This window comes from Gavialis gangeticus, unplaced genomic scaffold, assembly GCF_001723915.1.
Source record: "Gavialis gangeticus isolate Ggan-Ray unplaced genomic scaffold, GavGan_comp1, whole genome shotgun sequence".
In the NCBI taxonomy this organism is placed as follows: Eukaryota; Metazoa; Chordata; order Crocodylia; family Gavialidae; genus Gavialis; species Gavialis gangeticus.
The window spans coordinates 181,124,445-181,144,489 of record NW_017728992.1 but is presented as its reverse complement, the minus strand read 5'-3'; the positions used below and the strand labels follow the sequence as shown (position 1 = coordinate 181,144,489).

Here is a 20,045-nt window from a genome sequence, read left to right as displayed (position 1 = left end):
CACATGCCCCCCCTCCCCCACAACAGGGCTGTCCCCACTGCCAATGCCGCTGCTGGTTTCTGCAGGTGCTCGCCACCCCATCCACACTGCCGCCACCAGCTTCTGCGGATGCCCCCCCAGACTCAAGAGGCACCAGTTGTCCATGCTAGAAGGAGATCCATTTCTTAAAGAGATCTTTCCAGAACCATCCATCCTAGTCTTTAAACAAACACCGAACCTCAACAACCTCATCACCAGAAACAAACTTCCTATGACCCAAATGGATCCAGACCATGCCAGGACAAGAAACATAAAGCTGCCAACACATCTCCACCACCCCCACAATTACTACACCCCACAAAACCATCAGCATTCCTGGATCTTATACCTGCACCTCCAGAAATGTAATACAGGAACTCCTCATTTAATGTCGTCCCAGTTAACATTGTTTCGTTATTATGTTGCTGATCTATTAAAGAACATACTTGTTTAAAGTTGTGCAATGTTCAGTTATAACATTGTTTGGCCACCGCCTGCTAGTAGGTAACTACTGTGACGTAACTGGATTCACTTAACATCATTTCACTTAAAGTCACATTTTTCAAGAACATAACTACGATGTTAAGTGAGGAGTAGCTCTATATCTCATCCAATGCACCAAATGCCCTGATGGAAAATACATAGGAGAAACCAAACAAAAACTGCACACCAGAATGAACGCACACCAGAAATCTATCAAAGACCAGAATACCCAATTACCTGTGGGGGCACATTTCTCACAAGAAAACCTCTCTCTCTCCAGTCTCAGTTCTGATCCTCAAAGGGAATTTACAAAATACCTTCCACAGACAAGCCTATGAACTTCACTTCATCAACTTCCTTGATACAAAAAATCATGGACATGATTGGGTAAACGCTCCACTTTTTACCAGCTATTCTCATTACCTTCCCCTCCCCCACCTGTCTCTCATCCTTTAACTACAGCTATATTCATTTCCCTCCCCCCCCAGCTGTCTCTTACCTATTGACCACCTCGATTTACATTTTAACTTACTGGCTTTCTTGTCTGCTTTACCACTCCATCCAGGAAGAGCACAGATCATCTGTAGATGCTTACTCCGCCTGATGAAGAGTAATTGTACCTGAAAGCTTGCAAAGAAGAATTTTTTCAACTGTTTGAGTTGGTCTAATAAAATATATTGGATTTACCCACAGAATCTTGTCTGCTTGATGTAGCTAAATGCACTGTGAGGCATAAGACAAAGACTACATTGAGAAAATATGTTAATGACAGCAGTAGGGTGGCATGTTTAAGCTGAATATCTTTGTATATGAGTTTCTTGTTTCTTTTTTCCCCTCTCTTTATTTGTTTTTGCTTTCCACAGGCTTTTTTTTCGGTTCCTCAGGGTTGGAGTATTGTGGGGTCAGATCGGTCCATCTTGTATTGTTCCTCCATTCAGGATCGGTAGCATCATGACAAAACCAGACCTGCCATTACTTAAATCCCATAAGCTCCCAGAGGCCCTAGAAAAGAAAATGTGGAAAACACAAATACTGAAATAAACTAATAACACAAATACTAGGCCATATGTGTACCCTGGCCCTATACTATAGGCAATCTGGAAAGCTGCAGGGAAAGACAAAAAGGCAAGTTGACATATTTAGGTACCTAATAAAACAGGCTTGTTTATTCAGAGAAGCTAAGAACACACAGCTGCCATTGTGTTCAGGGCCAGACTATTAAAGGTATTTAGGTATTTGCAAATCTGGTCTCCAGTTCCTCAACAATGAAGCCACTGTTTCTCTTGTATGGAAAGAAGCACCCAATCTTGGTGCTCAGTACCCCTCATGTGAAGTACTGTAGACCCGCACGTCATTGGATGGTTTCAAGGGCAGCTGAAGGTGCCCAGGCTCTTAATGTTCTCCCAGCACTATGCAATATTGAACTCTGTATTTAGTATAGTCCTTATATTTTAAAGAAGAGGTGGAACAATCATGTTAATTAGTGGCAAGTAATTTAATACAATTTAGCCCAATTGCTTTCCTTTCAAAAATGCAGCCTGAGATGTGTTCATTTGTTAGGTATCTGGCCTCCAATTTATTTTTCTGTGCACAGGGAATGAGATCATCTCTGCAACATGTAACAGTCTTAGCAGATGGCAGGGACAAAGGCAAGTGTTAACATAAGCATTTCACTGAGTATATAAACCTTTGTTTTTCAGAGAGTTTGTGTAAATGAAGAAAGTTTGCATGACTTGGAGACAACTTGTTTGTATAAAGATGAGTCTCCAAAGCTCCCCAGTTTTTGTCATGATTCCTTTCAGAAATTTTGTAATGCTTAGAAAAAGGACAGAGTATAGATTAGCATAAGGCAAGTTTCTGTTAAACAGATCACCAGATAAAACTACATTGATTTATTGGGTCAAGGCTACCTCTTAGGTAACTCCATTTTTTAACTTCACTTGAGTTGCACAAGGATTGAATTTGTCTCCATGTGTTTGGCTTTGGACAAACGCTCTTGTTTCTCTGAAATGATCACCTCTGTGTGTCCTGTATTATTTTCCTTTTTCTTTTTTTCAATGGTTTTTCTGGATATATGTCTCTCTTGCCTTCTTCATATTTCCTCACTTTTCTGTGTGCACATGTAAGAGTGTCCTTTGTGGTCTAGTGAATGTACAAGCACAGGGGCATAATATGTAGAGCAACAAACTTGTAATCAGGACTTCCTGCCTCTGTATTGATTTACTGCATCACTGGGGGTAATTTAATTAATTGTTCTGTGTCCAAATGGTAACATAATTCCTGCTTCCAAAAGGGTCTGAAATACTCTGTCTCACTTGTGCGCGCACGCACGCACACACACGCACACACACACGCTGTACCAAACTCAAATGAGGGAAGTCTAGAAGATAGAAAATATTTTTATTGCTCAATCTTTAAATATATTCTAACTGGATTAAGTTTGCAAACTTAACTTCCAATTCAGTTCTTGTTTCCTGTGTTATCTCAACAGATTCTCTTCTCCCTACTAATAATTTTTAGGTCTGTGTATATGATTACTTGCCCTGATCCTATTAACAGAAATCTGTGATTACTGAGTGATGTCCTAATTGTCACTGTGCTATACAATGTGTTCATTTGACTTTTTGTGATGACAATGGGCATAGAATTCAAAATTATTCTGAATTCAGTGGTGCAGTTGCAGCTGACAAGTAAGCATTACTAGTAAAAGGCTTATGTCAGTTAGCATATATCTACACAGGATGCTGGTTGTATAGAGCAGAGACAGCCCATTTACAGATAACTTGGGTATCTTGGAACCAGAACCAGTCAAGAGTCTCTTGCATCCCAGGGAGTGCAGCTGTGTATTATCACAGCTAGACTTCTTCTGGTAATCAAACCAGCTTGTTTAGACCTCACTTCAATATCTCTGCTGGACAGGTCTGCTTCCAGAATACTCTGTGGATGTGTGTGCACGTGCGCACATTATATATGTTACAGCAACTTAAAATATCCATTAAACACATTTATGTTATTATGTTTAGTTTATTGATTTGATTTTCCAGTATATATCACACTTCCCAACAAAGGCTCAAAGCAATTTACAAATTGAACAGACACTTGGCTGGGATGGTTTGGTCAGGGATGATTCTGTCTTGAGCAGGGGGCCGAACTAGGTGACCTGGTGAGGTCCCTTCTAGCCCTACTTTCCTGTGATCCTGTGAAATGAGAAGGGAACTAGAACATCAACATAAGATTAAAGTAGTTAGCTAGATAAATCTGAAAGCATAATCTAGAAATTCAGATAAGCCCCCAAACACAAGGGGTCAGAAATCCTTGTGTCCTGTGGGTTGGATCTAGCCAATTGAAGAGGTTGGATGTAACCTGGGAAGGTCTAACCCACAGCTGAACTGATCCACCTGTCCTATCCAGAGCTCTCTTCTCCATAGCCCTCCTGTTGCTCTCTCATGCCTGTGCATACCCTCACAGCAGAGGGCCCATGAATTTGCTGCAAGAGTAAGTAAAGGTGGCTTAAGCTATCTTGTGGGGCAGAGATTTGGGCCCAGAGTAGGGGGCTGGGTCACAAGCTCAGGCCCATGGTAGAAAAAGGTTGCTGGCCCTGCATAAATGTATAAGAATTAACTGAACATAACATGAGTTAGTTATTTATGGTGAGCATTTTTGGTTTGCACTACTCCACCTTCTCTGTATTAGTAGAAGAAATGGCTCAGTAGTAGGGTCTGAGCCAAAACCATGTATCCAAAAGACTCCTGCACTTTGGAGAAGCAGCTCAAACCATAACTAGTTAAAATGTTAAATAGAAAGAAGAACACCAATTAAATTGTTTTTATTAGATCTAAGAGAACTACTGGTTGTGAAACTTAGTGAGCCAAGTTTTTCTCACTGCTCTACCACATATAATTATGCCCTAATTGTAGCTGGCTGTGGCACAAAATATATATATAAACAAGTCCCAGGATGTACTGCAAAAAATACACTGTATGGGAGGCATGAACAAGACAATCTGGAGCTGGAATCACAGTCCCACATTAAAAGCTGCAGGGTGGTATGAAGAGATCTGGTCAGCTATGTTGTAAGGTCTTTGTAACAACATTTGTTCCCTTTTTGTTTTTCTTAGTTTTCTGGCACATTTGTAGCCTTGAGTCATTTAGACAGTAATACAGACCTACCATGCACTGAAATAATTAAGAGGGATATTGCAGTCTTGCTGTTTAAAATGATATAAAAGGACATCCTGCTAACTACATCCCACCCGCTTCAAAAACACTTCAGGTCTAGGGAGTCACTGTGCTTACATGAATTGCCACAATTCCCTCTGCCTGTGAATTTCATAAGTATAAAATATAGAAGCCTGCAGACAGATAATAACCAGTGCTCTTCAGTGCCCTGCTTTCCATCTATTTATTAGTTTTATTTTTATTACTGGAGCACTCAAACCCTAGCCATCATAGCACCTCTCAGAAAAAGCAAACAGAAGGCTCTCAAGACAAGATGAGAGGAAAATATTTTCATTCTCCATCTTTATGAAGTGGCAATTAGAAATGGGCACAGAAGATTAGACACTAGAAAATAAATCAGTGTAGGAGAAAAGGTGAAATGAACCAGGGCTCTCTGGGCCTCTGATGTGGAGAGAGGCAATTACAGCAGCCTAGGAAAGAGAAAGCTCAAGCTGAGATGGGCAAAGAAGAGGAACTCTATTTTCTCTGCGTAGCTGGGCTATATGAATGTGTATAGTTGAGGTAAATGCTATATTTGTGAAATTATCCTCATTTAGGAGCAAAACTTTTTAGATAAGACAGACTAAAGAATCTGTATATAAATATGTTTCTAATTTGTATGACACTTTAATGGAGGATTACAGGTTTGAAATAACCTTTAACAAGCCAATCCGCCAAATATGGTTTAGGTTATAACCTCAACTTGAGTTACTGCACAGTAACCGAAAATTACCACACAGTACAGGTGCACATCTACACATGTATGTCCATACTGTACAGTAATTATGGCAACTTACGCTGACTAGGGTAAATTTGCTCCGTATATGATGCAGGTAGCAAATTTATGCCCAAACAGTTACTGTGCAGTAACCCAGTGTGTGTGGACTAATTTGGGAGTAACTTTAATCCCAAATCAGTCTGCACAAAGCATTATTGCTCTGTAATGCCTGCGCATGTAGATGCTGGCATAAAAGCCACTTACTGTGCAGTAACTTACTGCAGTAAATTACTGAGCAGTAATTGCACGTGTAGACATGCCCTCTATCACTAGATGGAAAAGGAGTCAGAAACTCCACAAATACCACAAAATTTACATAGAAGGTATCGGGGTTACAAAAAGGACTTGGGCAAATACAAGTTAGGTACTGTAACATCTAACTTATAGATGCCAGCCTTCCCAGTGAAACCCATAACTCTGAGGAAAGCACCTATGCTCCATTGACGGTGCATGGAGAGAGACTTAGATACCTCAGAATGGAATCCATAAGAGCACTAGGCTGGAAAGCCATTGAAGTTTTTACAGTGTCCAGCATACTTGAAAATAGACACTGGAGATGATCTTGGAGTAGTCTCACCAGGATCTGTCCAGGCTGGAGTATTTGTATAGGCATTGACAGGCAGGGTGTGATCAGAAACAGAATGTCAGGCTACAGCCTCAAACCTGGGGCCTTAGCTTGAATGGTACAGCATTTAGCACAGCCTGCCATCCTACAGCTGGTTACTCAGATTGGGAAAGGCTGGTCTGAAGCTTCCATCCTGGCCTAGTGCTCCATCCACTCACTCCCTGTCACAAGAGTAGGCAATTGGGGTGACCCTCTATTTTTCCCATATAAGCTCCTGAGCAGTAACAGGCAGCACCTGGGCTCAATCCTAGACTGCTTTTCAGTCCTCTTTGGCTTCTGTTCCAACTCTGCTCTCTGCTTGATCTCCTGGCTTCTTGACCAAGCTTACTCTCCCAGGTTCTGAGTCTGATTTCTTTATGATTCCACTCTGCTTCATCTCCTGATCTCTCAGCTTCCTGACTCAACTTCTTTCTAGACCCTGCTCTCAGAGTGACCCCCTGGCTACCTGACCTAGTTTCATAGTTTCTAGGGTCGGAAGGGACCTGAGCAGATCATCTAGTCCGACCCCCTGCCATGGCAGGAAGAGCACTGGGGTCAAATGACCCCAGTAAGGTGGTCATCCAACCTCCTCTTAAAAACCCCCAGGGTGGGAGCCTGCACCACCTCACTTGGAAGCTGGTTCCAGACTCTAGCCGCCCTGACCGTGAAGTAGCGCCTCCTGATGTCCAACTTAAACCTTCCCTCCGCCAGCTTGTGACCATTGTTCCTGGTCACTCCTTGCGGCGCTCGGGGGAACAGGGACTCCCCCAGCGCCTGCTGATCCCCCCTAACCAGTTTATAACAGGCCACAAGATCCCCCCTCAGCCTTCTCTTTTGAAGGCTGAACAGGTTCAGGTCCCGCAACCTTTCCTCATAGGACCTACCCTGCTGTCCCTTGATCATACGAGTGGCCCTCCTCTGGACCCTCTCGATGCTGTCCACATCCCTCTTAAAGTGCGGCGCCCAGAACTGGACGCAGTACTCCAGCTGCGGCCTGACCAGTGCCGCATAGAGGGGGAGGATCACCTCCTTGGACCTGCTCGAGATGCATCTGTGGATGCACGACAAGGTGCAGTTGGCCTTCCTAGCCGCCTCCCCACATTGCCGACTCATGTTCATCTTGGAGTCAATAATGACTCCCAGATCCTTTTCCACCTCCGTGCTGACAAGAGGGGAGTTCCCCAGCCTGTATGTATGGTGCCTATTGTTCCTCCCCAGGTGCATCACCTTACACTTGTCTGTGTTAAACCCCATCCTGTTCTCCTCCGCCCATCCTTGTAACCTATCTAGGTCTAACTGTAGCCTGTTGCTCCCCTCAATTGTGCCCACTTCCCCCCACATCTTAGTGTCATCAGCAAACTTGAACAGGGTGCTTTGCACCCCCTCGTCCAAATCACTGATGAAGATATTGAACAGTGCAGGCCCAAGGACCGAGCCCTGTGGGACCCCACTTCCCACGTCCTTCCTTCGAGAAGGACCCATCCACTACCACCCTCTGGGTGCGACTCTCTAACCAGTTGGCGACCCTGGCTTGTCCCTGGATTCTGCTTGTTCCTCCTGACCCTAGTCAGCACCTCAATGCCCTGAGTAGCCTCAACCTTGGCTGCCCATGATGCGCTGTGACACAGAATGGGTGCACTGTGCTGTTGTCGTGGTGTTGACACAGCCAAGAACTATCTTGAAGATAAGTATAGAAAAACTTTTCTCAGCTTCTTCAGAGAACTGAGCAAGACTTGGTCTTCTTATTTTCTTTTTCTTTTTCTTCTTAAAAAACAGTGACTGATGATGTGTGTCCCCTTGCCCCCATACAGTGTCATCACCAGCTCATAGCTCCCCTACGCCCTCAGCCTGTGCTGGCCACGCATAGTTACCTACTGTGTGGGCTGTGCAGACAGTATGTGGCCCCCCACCTTGTGGTAGTGGGACAGATGATCACTGGGGCCTGTGCGCTGCATGCTGGCCCCTTGTGGGCTACCTGTGACCTGGTGGCCACCAGTTCAACAGCCCTATCTTAGATAACTGAAAGGATAGTGTTTTGACCAAATCAAGGGGGTTTTTTTATTATAGAAAATAGGATTGCTTCCAAACCGCTGAATAATATTTATTCATCTCAAGTGTCCCACCCTCCTCCATTATAGCAGTTGCTCTCAATATTTAAGTAGAAATTAGTACCAGATTGTCATTATTACCATCACCCCGTAATGCACTTGGGTTAGAAGGCTAGGCCCCATCCTGCCAGAGACAAAAAGATCTGTTTTTTGCTCTGAAATGTTTACAAACTAAGAGAAGATAGACACCTCTAGGAAGCTTATCCAAGAATTTTCAGGATTATATTATTGAGAAAGGTATCTGTTGTTCAGTGTTCGGGCACTATTTCAAGGAAGTACCCACTTTATGTGCACCACCTGAAGCTGCTTTTTTTTTGCCAGAGATGGCTAATGCAGGACAACTTGGAGTTCTATTGATACTTACAACATGCTTGTATTGGGGTCATTTCAAATTTCTACCTGTGGTAATTGCACGTCACACTTTTTGTAAGGCTGCACCAGAACCAAGGCTGCTGATATAGCTTTAAATTAGGCAGTCTTAACAGCCCAATATTGTAGAAAGAGGACATTGTTGTTCCTCTTGCTGCTTATGGTATTCTGAGTTGATCATAATAAAGCTAACATGGTCTTGTGTACAAAATGTTTTGTGTTTATATGGCTCTTAAGCCTGAAACTTTAGCAAACTTCAGAAAATGACATAAAACAGTGAGGAGGCAAGAAAAGATAAAACAAGAACAAGGAGTGAAACACAATCTTGTTTGCTAGATGGTGGTACTTCTTGGGAATATTTGGTACATAATACTCAAACACTGGTACATGAGATTCTGATGAGAACAAACAGAGAAGTGTTATGAAATAGGGCTTCAACATGTCCAGGAGATGATTTCCCAAGTCTGTTTTTTATTTATATATGTTATAGCTCTGTCTTGTGATTCATGATTTGGGAGATGGGTAGGAAGGAATCTCTAGCAAAATAAAATATTTTAAAATCCCCCCTGATAAGAGACCCCCAGATTGATTATTTGGATATAGATAAGTTTAACAAGTAATGGCTGAAAGAGGCCTGTTAATGGTACACAACACAGAAAGAAATACTCAGACTGGAAAGACAATCCACCATCAACTGTTTCTCAACTGACACTGGCACATATAGAAAGTGACCCATCTGAAAGAGTCATCTACAGACTCATCTATTTTATAGTATCTGGGATTTGTTCTTAATTGATACCGAGCCAGATATAGCCAAATATAACCTGTTCGCATCTATCTTTTGAGCCTCCTATACTTAGCTTAACTCTTCTTGCTCTTTATGTTATTTCTTACAAGTAATGATACAATGGAACTTCCTAATTATCAATTAGGGTAGTATCTAGAGGTAAAACCTGCACTGTGGTAGGCCCATTCTCTGAAGGTCTTGACTCAAAATAGGGGAGACAGACAAAAAAGTAGAGGGGAACATGAGGTGCAGAGATTTGACTTAGGTCGAAGGGTAGAGGTGGGTGCCTCAGGGCTCTTAGGTCCAAGACAGTGAATTGCACTCCAACAACACATGTTATGGTGGGCATCTGCTAAAGACCACCAAACCAGGAGGAGGAGGTGGACGAGATCTTCTTTAAACAATACACAGAAGCTTCCAAATCACAGGACCTGGTTCTCATGGGGGGCTTTAATAATTGGGACATCTGCTGGGAAGGAAACACAACAGTACATAAGCAGTCCAGCAAATTCTTGGAATGTGTTGACGATAACTTTTTGGTACAGATGGTAGAGACGTCAACTAGAGGAGATGTTCATTGCTTGTGAGCAGCAAGTCAAGAAAACTAATTGTTTGTGAAGGTAGAAGGCAACTTGGGTCATAGTGGCCATGTCTACATGAGATGCTAACTGCTCAGTCATTACCGCACAGTCATTTAGTACTTTTCTATACAACAACTTGTATAGACAAGTACTAAATGACTGCACAGTAACTGGAGTTACTGCACAGTAGCAATGCTGAATGGCTTTTTCATAATGCTGACTGCACAGTAGCCCAAGACTACTGCACAGTAGCATCGTGTCATGTTTTCAGTCACGTGGTGCTACTGCACAGCAGTTATGGGCTGCTGCGCAGTCAGTGTCTTGTGTAGACATGTCCACTGACCACAAAATGATCCTAACAGGAGGAAGGAAGGAGACCAGCAGTATAAAGATGGTGGACTTTAGAAGAACAGACTTCAGCAGACTCAGGAACCTGATGGGCAGGACCCCAAGGCAGCAAGCCTGAGGGGAAAAGGAGTCGGGGGGAAAGTAGCTGTACTTTATGGAGGCCCTTTTAAGAGCTCAGGGGCAAGCTATTCCAATGTGATGGAAGAATGGAAAGTGCAACAGGCGGCCAGCCTGGCTAGACAGCAATCTCTTCAATGAATTGAAACTTAAAAAGGAATCCTACAAGAAGTGGAAACTTGATCATAGTACTGAAAAGTATAAGGATATTGCATGAGCATGCAGGGAGAAAATTAGGAAGGTTGAGGCACAACTTAAGATGCAACTGGCAAGGGAAATAAAAGGCAATAAAAAGGGATCCTGCAAGTATGGCAAAAGTAAGAGGAAGACCAAAGAAACCATAGGTCCCTTCAGGAATGTAGAAGGCAAACTAGTTATGGATGATGCAGAGAAGGATAAAGTATTTAATGGGTTTTTTTAACTTTAGTCTTCACAAATACGGTCAGCTTTCAGATCATGGGTACTTGTAAGCATCGAGGAATGGGCATTATATCCATTTGCACCACTATGGCAGGAACTGTTTCAGTGCCATTGGGTTGGATGTGTTGTGGGGTTTCTGTATATAGTGTTGGAGGTGGTTAACCTTCTTTTTAATGTTTGGGGAAGAGATACTTGACCACAAACACTTTGTTTTCATATTCCTGTTACCAGCTGCCACACATGATGGAAGCCGGGGATGTGCATCCAAACCTTGGACCTCATCTCATGCTGGAGAAGAGTGGATGTAGGAATGCGCTCGTAGGCACCAAAGCTACAGAGGGAGCATGATGGAGGCTTTGGTGGAGGCTGCACAATCCCAAGTGACTGCCGCGGATGACTGGTGGGACAAAGTCCAAGAGGTGCTTGAGTGGATGATGAATGGGAGACACAAAGCGTGGCCAGCACTATTGAATTCAGGAAGCAGCTTCTAGACCCTACAAACCAGTTTTCTGAGCTGGATATGCAGTGCAATGCAGATCTCCAGGAGACATGCATTGATTAAGGATCATGTCCTTAAGCATGTGAACAAGCACCCTATTCGCAAGCGGATCGGCCCAGAAAGTGCACACAAGCTTCTCTCAGCTTACCTCTGTCCAGGAGGTAGCCAGGAATATCAGGGAAGTGCACAGGGAATAACAGGGAATAACAGGGAAGCCTGTTCCCTCACCTAGATTGCTTTTGTCTGAGGGGTGCCCCGATGCCAGCAGGGCCAGGGGAGTACTACTATGGTTCAGGGAGGAAGGGGTGGGTTAGACAGGGAGTACATGGCTGGGAAAAAAAACAAATTGGCAGGAGAGGGGTTTGTATTTGTTTGGTGCTGCTTATTTGTAAACAGGGGACCTGGGGAGTAGGCATCCTGTGGTATTTTTTTTGTCATTTTAGTATGTTCTTATGTGTAATAAAAATGTATTTCCCATCCCTGTCTGCCTTCTTTATTGGGAAGGGTTAATAATGCCTGGGTCTGGGTGTTGGGTTATGTAAGCAAAGCCAAACATTTCCTGGCTTGCATCAGATACAGAGTGGTAATGAGAGAAACAAGATTTAATTCCCCACAGGTGGAAGGTGGGTGGGGGTAGGAGGGCTAAAAATGGTGGTAAACTTTTAACAAACCCCTTGGTCAACTGCTCCTGTTGCTGCAGCAGGAGAACAAAGCCAGGGAACTCGGTCTGAGTATGTGCTAATTGCCCTTCTAGAAATGTGAAGTGGCTAGGTAATATCTTGCATTAAAAAAGAAAGTGCCTGCCTGTCGCAGAGCACTCGGGTGCCCTGCGCCTAAAAGCAGAAATGGCTCAGGAGAGACCCCTAGTTGTGAGAAGGGGGAGGCTCAACTGCCAGTCACCAGGGCAGCACAGGTGCTGGTTGCTAGGAGAACCAAGGGAATCAGCTGACAGGAAGGGGCAGGGCTTGGCCCCTTCTTAAGCCCAAGCATAAGGCCAGGAGAGCAGTTCCCCTCCGGCAGCCAAGGAGGGGGGAGCTTGGCCAGTGTGAAGAGAAAGGGGAAGATAGACTGCAGGAGCATCCCCTGCTTGCGGCTGAGTTGGAGTATTTTCCCGGTAGGGACAGAACTTGGTTTTTGACTGGACGTTTAGTTTACGTTATAGCCCAGGGGCTTTGTGTTTTGTGTTTACTATTTTACTGGAGGACCGGGTGAGGCTATTAGGGGTGGAGGAGGCCTCATAGGGATGCCATGGTAGCGTGGGGTTTCCTGGTGCTGGAGGGGGCGCAGCATTGTTTGGGGTGCATTGGCTCCAGTCCCGGAGCCAGGGGGCAGTGAGGAGCTCCGGAGCGAGAGGGGGCAGTGAGGAGCCCTGGAGTGAGAGGGGGCAGTGGGGGGGCCCCAGAGGTAAAGAAGGGCCAAGGCATAGGGAAAACCATGTCAAGTACCATCTGTGAGGCTTGGGCTGCGGTGTAGGGGAGGAAAAAGAAGCCGCAGATAGCGCCCCCTGACCGGGCATATAAAGTGGGCAGCCTCTCACTAATTAAATCACTCAATCAATTAAGATCAAGGCATGGCAGGTGAGTAAGCAGGCGGTTAGCCCAAGACAGGAAGGCAGAGCCACCAACAGAAAGGTTCCAGCGAGTTATCCCTGTTACAATGGTGCATTGGCCGGGAAGGCTTTATACGGCAGCATGCACCATAAGACGCTGGTTCGCCCATGTATAGAAGACAGCCTTTGGGCCCATGCAGAGGAAGGAGCAAGCGGTGGAGCAATTACATCAAAAGGTGCAAGACCTACTGGACCAAGCCATAAGGCAACAGGCCCTGTTATCCACCCTGATCAAAAGCACGCGAACCCAGTCAACGGTGCAGGTAGGACTGTGCGGCTACGGAGCCCGAGTTGCCCCCAAGGTGGGGGATGAGTCTCCCCCTTGTTGACAGTAGTAGTAGTAGAGGGGAAAAGAGTCACGGCTACTTTGGACTCGGGCTCCAAGAAGATGGTGGTACAGAGCAACGTATTACCAACAAGGGAGAGGGGAAGAGGGAACTGCATGAGGACGCAGTGCTGGTGCGGGGATGCCCTCATTTTCGACAGGGTGAGGGTCACTCTGCAACTAGGCAACAAGACCCGCCCAATGTTAGTGGGGGTCTCAGACCATTTACCCTACCCAGTAGTACTGAGCTGCGACTGGCCCGAGTTGCTAGAAGAAATAGCTAATGTGAGGTGCAAAGAGACCACAGAAGGTTTCGTGGGTGAAACTGAGCAGTCTCCTCACGAGGAGAGAGCGGAACAAAGAGTGGACATCGCCCGTTTGTGGGAAGATGAGCACTTACAACTAGAACAGAGTCGAGAGTCAGATTTTCAGTGGGCGCTGCAGGAACATCTCTCTCGGAAAGACGAGGTATTGTGACCAGAACTAATGAAAACAACTCCAAGGTTCGAGGTAAGAGACGGCCTCCTATACCGGATCAAGCGAGGGAAACCAGAAGGAGGGGAGGTCGCTCAGCTGTTGGTTCCGTGGTGATACCAACGGGCCTTATTGAAAGTGGCTCATGAACTCCCCATGGGCAGGCATTTGGGCCGGGACAAAACAGAGGCACGCATCCGGGCAAGGCTTTTTTGGCCAGAACTAGTTCAGGAAGTCGCATGATATTGTGCTTCATGTCCTGACTGCCAAAAAGTGAACCCCAGGCCGCCCCCAAAGGCTCCTTTGATTCTAATGCCTCTGGTAGAGGTCCCCTTTGAGATGGTAGCAGTGGACATCGTGGGGCCACTTCCCCAGAGTAGCACAGGCAACCAATATATATTAGTGCTACTAGACTATGCGACTAGGTACCCGGAAACAGTACCGATGTGGATGGTGTCTGTGCCGAAGGTGGCGAATGAGCTATTGAAGATCTTCTCCCGAGTAGGGCTTCCGAAGGAAATACTGACTGATCAAGGGATGAACTTTACATCCCACGTGTTCGAAGGAGTGAGTAAAGCCTTGGGGATCAAACATCTGAAGACAGCCATATATCATCCACAAATGGATGGGCTTGTGGAACGTTTCAATCAGACACTGAAGCAAATGCTGAAAAAGTTTGTGGTTGAGAGCCCACAGAATTGGGACAAAATGATACCCCCTCTGTTATTTGCGGTAAGAGAAGCACCTCAGGCCTCGACTGGGTTCTCACCATTTGAGTTGTTATACGGCTGGCAACCAAGGGGGATTCTGGACTTAGTTAAGGAGGGTTGGGAGGAACAGCGGCATAGAGACCAGAACGTCCTCCAACATGTGATCCAACTGCGGGAACGCCTTGAAGCGGTCTAGAACATGGTCATGGGAAATCTCCAAGAAGCCCAGCAACAACAAGCGCAGCATTACAACAGACGTGCCCGGGAAAGGAGATTTGACGTGGTAGATCGCGTGTTGGTTCTGCTGCCAGACAGTGAAAGCAAGTTACTTGCCCAGTGGCAGGGACCTTACGAGGTAGTACCCCAAGTGGGGCCCATGGATTACGAAGTATACCAGACCGATAAGAAGAAAAAGAGGCAAGTATACCATGTCAATATGTTGAAGAGGTGGGAAGACCGCGAGTGTATGTATTTAGCCCTTCACCCTGAAGAGTTGGAATTGGGACCGATGTTAATGGAGGAAAGTGGGCCGGGGGACGTAGAACTGTCCACGCGACTGTCGGAAGACCAGAGAAGACAGGCTGCCAAGTTGGTCAAGGAGTATGAAGACGTGTTCCAGGGAAACCCTGGGGAAGCCTGAGGCGTGGTACACCGGATAAAAACTCCTCCGGGCCTGGTAAGCATTGGAGATGGATTCCTCAGCACCTCCAAGACCCGATAAGAGTGGAGATTACAATGATGCTGGAGAAGGGTATTATCTGTGAATCTCGCAGCAGTTGGCAAAGTCCCATCGTGGCGGTACCTAAGCCTGATGGAAAAATCCGCCTCTGTGTTGACTACCGAAAAGTAAATGCAATGGCTAAGTTTGATGCCTGTCCAATCCCCCGAGTAGACGAACTGGTGGAGAGCGTCAGGCAAACTAACTACATCTCCACATTGGACTTGACCAAAGGATACTGGCAGGTCCACGTGGCACCCAAAGACCAGGAAAAAACAGCGTTTGCCACTCCGTGGGGTCTTTTTCAATTCCAACAGATGCCATTCAGATTGCACAGAGCTGCAGCCACATTCCAGCTATTAATGGACAAAGTTTTGCCTCCCCATGGGGGTTACGCTGCGGCATACATTGACGACATCGTGATATACACATAGGGTTGGGCTGAGCACCTCACTGCACTGAGGGCGGTACTGCAAGATTTAAGAAGGGCTGGGTTGACAGCCAACCCAAAGAAATGTACAGTGGGGGAAAAGGAAACGCAATATCTGGGGTTCCTAGTAGGAAGCGGAAAAGTGAGACCTTTGCTGAGCAAGGTGGAGGCGGTGCAGAAATATTGAGCACCCTGTACTAAAAAGAAAGTGAGGTCTTTCCTAGGACTGGCTGGTTATTATAGGAAGTTTATACCCTGCTTGGCAGGTGTAGTAGTACCATTGACAAATATGATAAAAGCAGGAGCTCCGACCCAAGTGAAATGGACATCAGAAGCAGAAGAGGCATTTCGAGCCGTGAAGGAGGCACTATGCCTACAACGGCTTTTGTATACTCCGGATTTCAGTAAACCCTTCTTGGTGCAGACCGATGCATTGGATGTGGCTATTGGAGCTGTGTTGGTACAGCAAGAAGGAGAAGAGCACCCTATAGCCTACATAAGTAGGAAATTACACCCACTGGAACAAAGTTTTGCCACAGTGGAGAAAGAGTGTCTGGAGATAAAGTGGGCTATTGAGACACTGCGATATTACTTGTTAGGGTGGCAGTTCACCTTGGTCACCAACCACCTGCCCCTGCACTGGCTGCAGAGTATGAAGACGGATAACGCAAGGCGGATGAGATGGGCCGTTAGTCTGCAGCTGTATTGTTTCAACATAAAACACCATCCCGGAACCCAAAACATAAACGCCGACTTTCTCTTGAGACAATATGAAGAAGAAGTGAGGCCAGGGGGGCCAGGAGGCTACCGGGTAAGGAAGAAAAATAACGGGGTGACAGGGAGGCGGATCCCCAACAACTGCAGTGAGGCCACCCGCTGCCTCTGTCAGGAAAGTACACCATGACCAGAACCGTCTACCCGAACATGGAGAAAAAAGAAAAGAAAATAGGCCTAAGGGCACCCTACCAAGGTTGGCTAGTGTGGGGGGACTACCTGTGGTGGGTAACTCCCAACAAATCCCACACGGTGCGTCTTGGGTAAAAGGCGAGTAGGAAGCACCTGAAAACCTCTGCTTCCTGAGCTTGAATTACTGGGTGCCGGGGAAAAGGCTGAGAGAAGAGCCCCAGACGATTGGAGCAACAGGTGCGAAGGAAGACACGGCTTAGTGAGTTGGGAGTTAAAAAGGTGGGGAGGTGTGTCACAGAGCACTCGGTGCCCTGCGCCTAAAAGCAGAAATGGCTCAGGAGAGACCCCTAGTGGTGAGAAGGGGGAGGCTCAGTTGTGAGTCACCAAGGCAGCACAGGTGCTGGTTGCTAGGAGAACCAAGGGGATCAGCTGACAGGAAGGGGCAGGGCTTGGCCCCTTCTTAAGCCCAAGCATAAGGCCAGGAGAGCAGTTCCCCTCCGGCGGCCAAGGAGGGGGGAGCTTGGCCAGTGTGGAGAGAAAGGGGAAGATAGACTGCAGGAGCATCCCCTGGTTGTGGCTGAGTTGGAGTATTTTCCCGGTAGGGACAGAACATGGTTTTTGACCAGACGGTTTAGTTTACATTATAGCCCAGGGGCTTTGTGTTTTGTGTTTATGATTTTACCGGAGGACTGGGTGAGGCTATTAGGGGTGGAGGAGGCCTCATAGGGATGCCACGGTAGCGTGGGGTTTCCTGGCGCAGGAGAGGACGCAGCATTGTTTGGGGTGCATTGGCCCCAGCTCCGGAGCCAGGGGGCAGTGAGGAGCCCTGGAGCGAGAGGGGGCAGTGAGGAGCCCTGGAGCGAGAGGGGCAGTGAGGAGCCCTGGAGCGAGAGGGGGCAGTGGGGGGGCCCCAGAAGTAAAGAAGAGGGCCAAGGCATAGGGAAAACCATGTTAAGTACCATCTGTGAGGCTTGGGCTGCAGTGTAGGGGAGGAAAAAGAAGCCGCAGATAGCGCCCCCTGACATTGGGCATATAAAGTGAGCAGTCTTCCGCTAATTACATCACTCAATCAATTAAGATCAAGGCATGACAGGTGAGTAAGCAGGCGGTTAGCCCAGGACAGGAAGGTGGAGCCACCAACAGAAAGGCTCCAGGGAGTTATCCCTGTTACACTGCCCATAAAGGGTTGACAAGTGGCATCCTTTGGGCAAAACACTCATGGAAGCTTAAGTCAGACATATAGAAACTTATTTTTTCATATGGAAACATAATTTATATATTTAGCATGTGACCTTGAGGTGTTCTGTACCTGGAGCTGAACTCCTCTCCATGTATAGATGTTACCTCTGGAGAGCCAAGAGACAGAAGCCCTTTGTAAATCTTTGCAACATTTCACAGATAAGATGCTCAGCAACAATTGTAATCCCCTGTCTTCCCTCAGATTGCGGCTTGGCCATGCATGGTGATGCACAGTGAGAATGGTAAGTCAACTGGTCAGACACACTGGCCAGGAGGCCACTGGATGCTCCTCCACCCCTCTCCCTTGCTATGTCCACTGTGGTCAGTGCCCCGCCTCCACTCTGAACACTTTTCCCCACTCCCTCATCTGCCCATGCAGGACAACTGCTCTGATACACTGCTGCACCGCCCTCAGTACGCAGGATTGTCTCATGTGGGTTTGCAAGACAACTGTTGGGGGGGGTCTTGTTGGGTAGCCACCATACTCTCTGGTGAGGCGCCCAGGGGATGGCCACCTCTCCCTATGCCAATGGGCACAGAGCCTGCCACCATTTCTTGTGCCCCAGGCCATGCACAATGAGCTCTTTGTGCAGGCTGAACGCTGCCTGAACCACTATAACCTGCTGCTGCTGATTCTGCTGGTGTCCCATGCACAGCTGCACTCCTGTTCAGGACACTTAGCAAATGCAAGATGGCATGGGGAACCAGCCTGGTCTGCCATACCACCTCCACCAACAGCTGGATGGATACCCATCACAGCACTACATGATCCTGACCCCCCATACCAAGGATGACATTGCCACAGAAATCAACGCCTTCTTCAGCATGTGAGGGGTGCACTTGGTCCCACCCAGTACTGGGATAAGAAAAGGGGATGATAAATAAAATTGTGTGTGAACCTTATCATGCCTGTGCATGTGCTGTGCAGTGCTGTTTTGTGGTGCTGGGAATAAGGGGCCAGGGCATGTTGTCATGCTATCCTACCCTAATAGTAATCTTAACAGTAATCCTTAAACTACTCAGATCCTCAGTGTGCACTATCATGGATGTTAGGGAAAGAAATAACCTGATATTCATATAGTGCGTGGTTGCACTTAATGTTCCCGCAAGATCACAAAACACCGTTTTTTGGGTATTCTGTAAGACCACCAAGTGAATAAGTGGTTTTGGGGAGTGGGGTTTTTGAAATTCAAACAGCACAAGTAAAAGGTAACTTTCAGAGAAGGTATGCTCAAGGCTACTGCTTTTGTGCAAAGGCTTGGGAGCACTGCTCTGCTAACATATTTTCTGCAGTGCAACAGTAGCAGTTTTCACTGGCACCTGTGGACGCCCTGCTCAGAATTACCTATTGCCAATGATGGTGGGGTTCTGGGCACTTGGTCTGAGGATAAGAGCTGTTACTAACCTCAGTGCCCCAGACACTGTGACTCATTGACCCAAACACCAGTGTTGGGGACCCCTGCCCAACAGCCTCCCCCACCACAACTGACCATGATCACATATGCCCCATCCCTGGCATTGGCACAGACAGAAGCCTCAAGTCTGGCCTTTGTATGACCTGGTCAAAGTACAGGGGGAAAGGGGTGGTTAACACAGGTCAAAGTAGTGGGGAGGTGGGAGGTGGTGTTCCCTTGCTAATCATAGTGTGCCTGGACTTGACAGAGCCAGCATTGACTTGCTGCGCATGCTGGCTGCTGTCATCCATGGCAGTCCCCCGTTATCCGTGGTGGGCATAGGCTGTGGAAGGCCAGGGCTAATGGGGCTTAGCTCCCCAAATGTGGGGCAGTGGTGGCAGTGCAGAGGGCCCAAGGTGTGGGCTCCAGGCAGCTACAGCAGGGAACATGCACAGACATATACACACAGCTGCAGCCTGCATACAGCCAGGATCACAGCTTGGCAGTGTGTGGAGCACCACCCGCCACAGCAGGCAAGTCTGTGGAGGGGAAGGGGCATGGGGGGGGGAAGATCGAGGTCCCTACAGTGAGGGAGGGAGTGTCTCAGGGGCAGGGGCTGGGGTGAATGGGGTCCCGGGGTGGGTCATGGGATGGTCAGAGTCCTGGGTGGCTTGTCTAGGGGTGCAGGGGACCTCCCACCACTGAGCCCACTCCCGGGGGGCATGGGGAGCATGTGCCCCCTGGATTTGTGCACGGGGTGGAGGCAGGCTGCCACTGTGTGCTGGGCTCTGCACACCTCTGCCGCTGCCTCGGTAGCCATACAAAGCCATGTGCCTGCCACTACTGGGTGGGCAGGGGATGCAGCACAACCTGGCAGTGGCAGGCACATGGTGTTACGTGGCTCCCAGGGC

General features: G+C 47.2%; 1 protein-coding gene across 1 annotated transcript; it reads left to right on the top strand.

The window, feature by feature from the left end:
• Window positions 1-15,182: 15,182 nt before the first annotated feature.
• Window positions 15,183-15,599, top strand: LOC109299027 (RNA-directed DNA polymerase homolog). Its single transcript, XM_019519500.1, has one exon. The coding sequence runs from the start codon at window positions 15,183-15,185 to the stop codon at window positions 15,597-15,599; it is 417 nt and encodes a 138-aa protein (XP_019375045.1).
• Window positions 15,600-20,045: the final 4,446 nt, after the last annotated feature.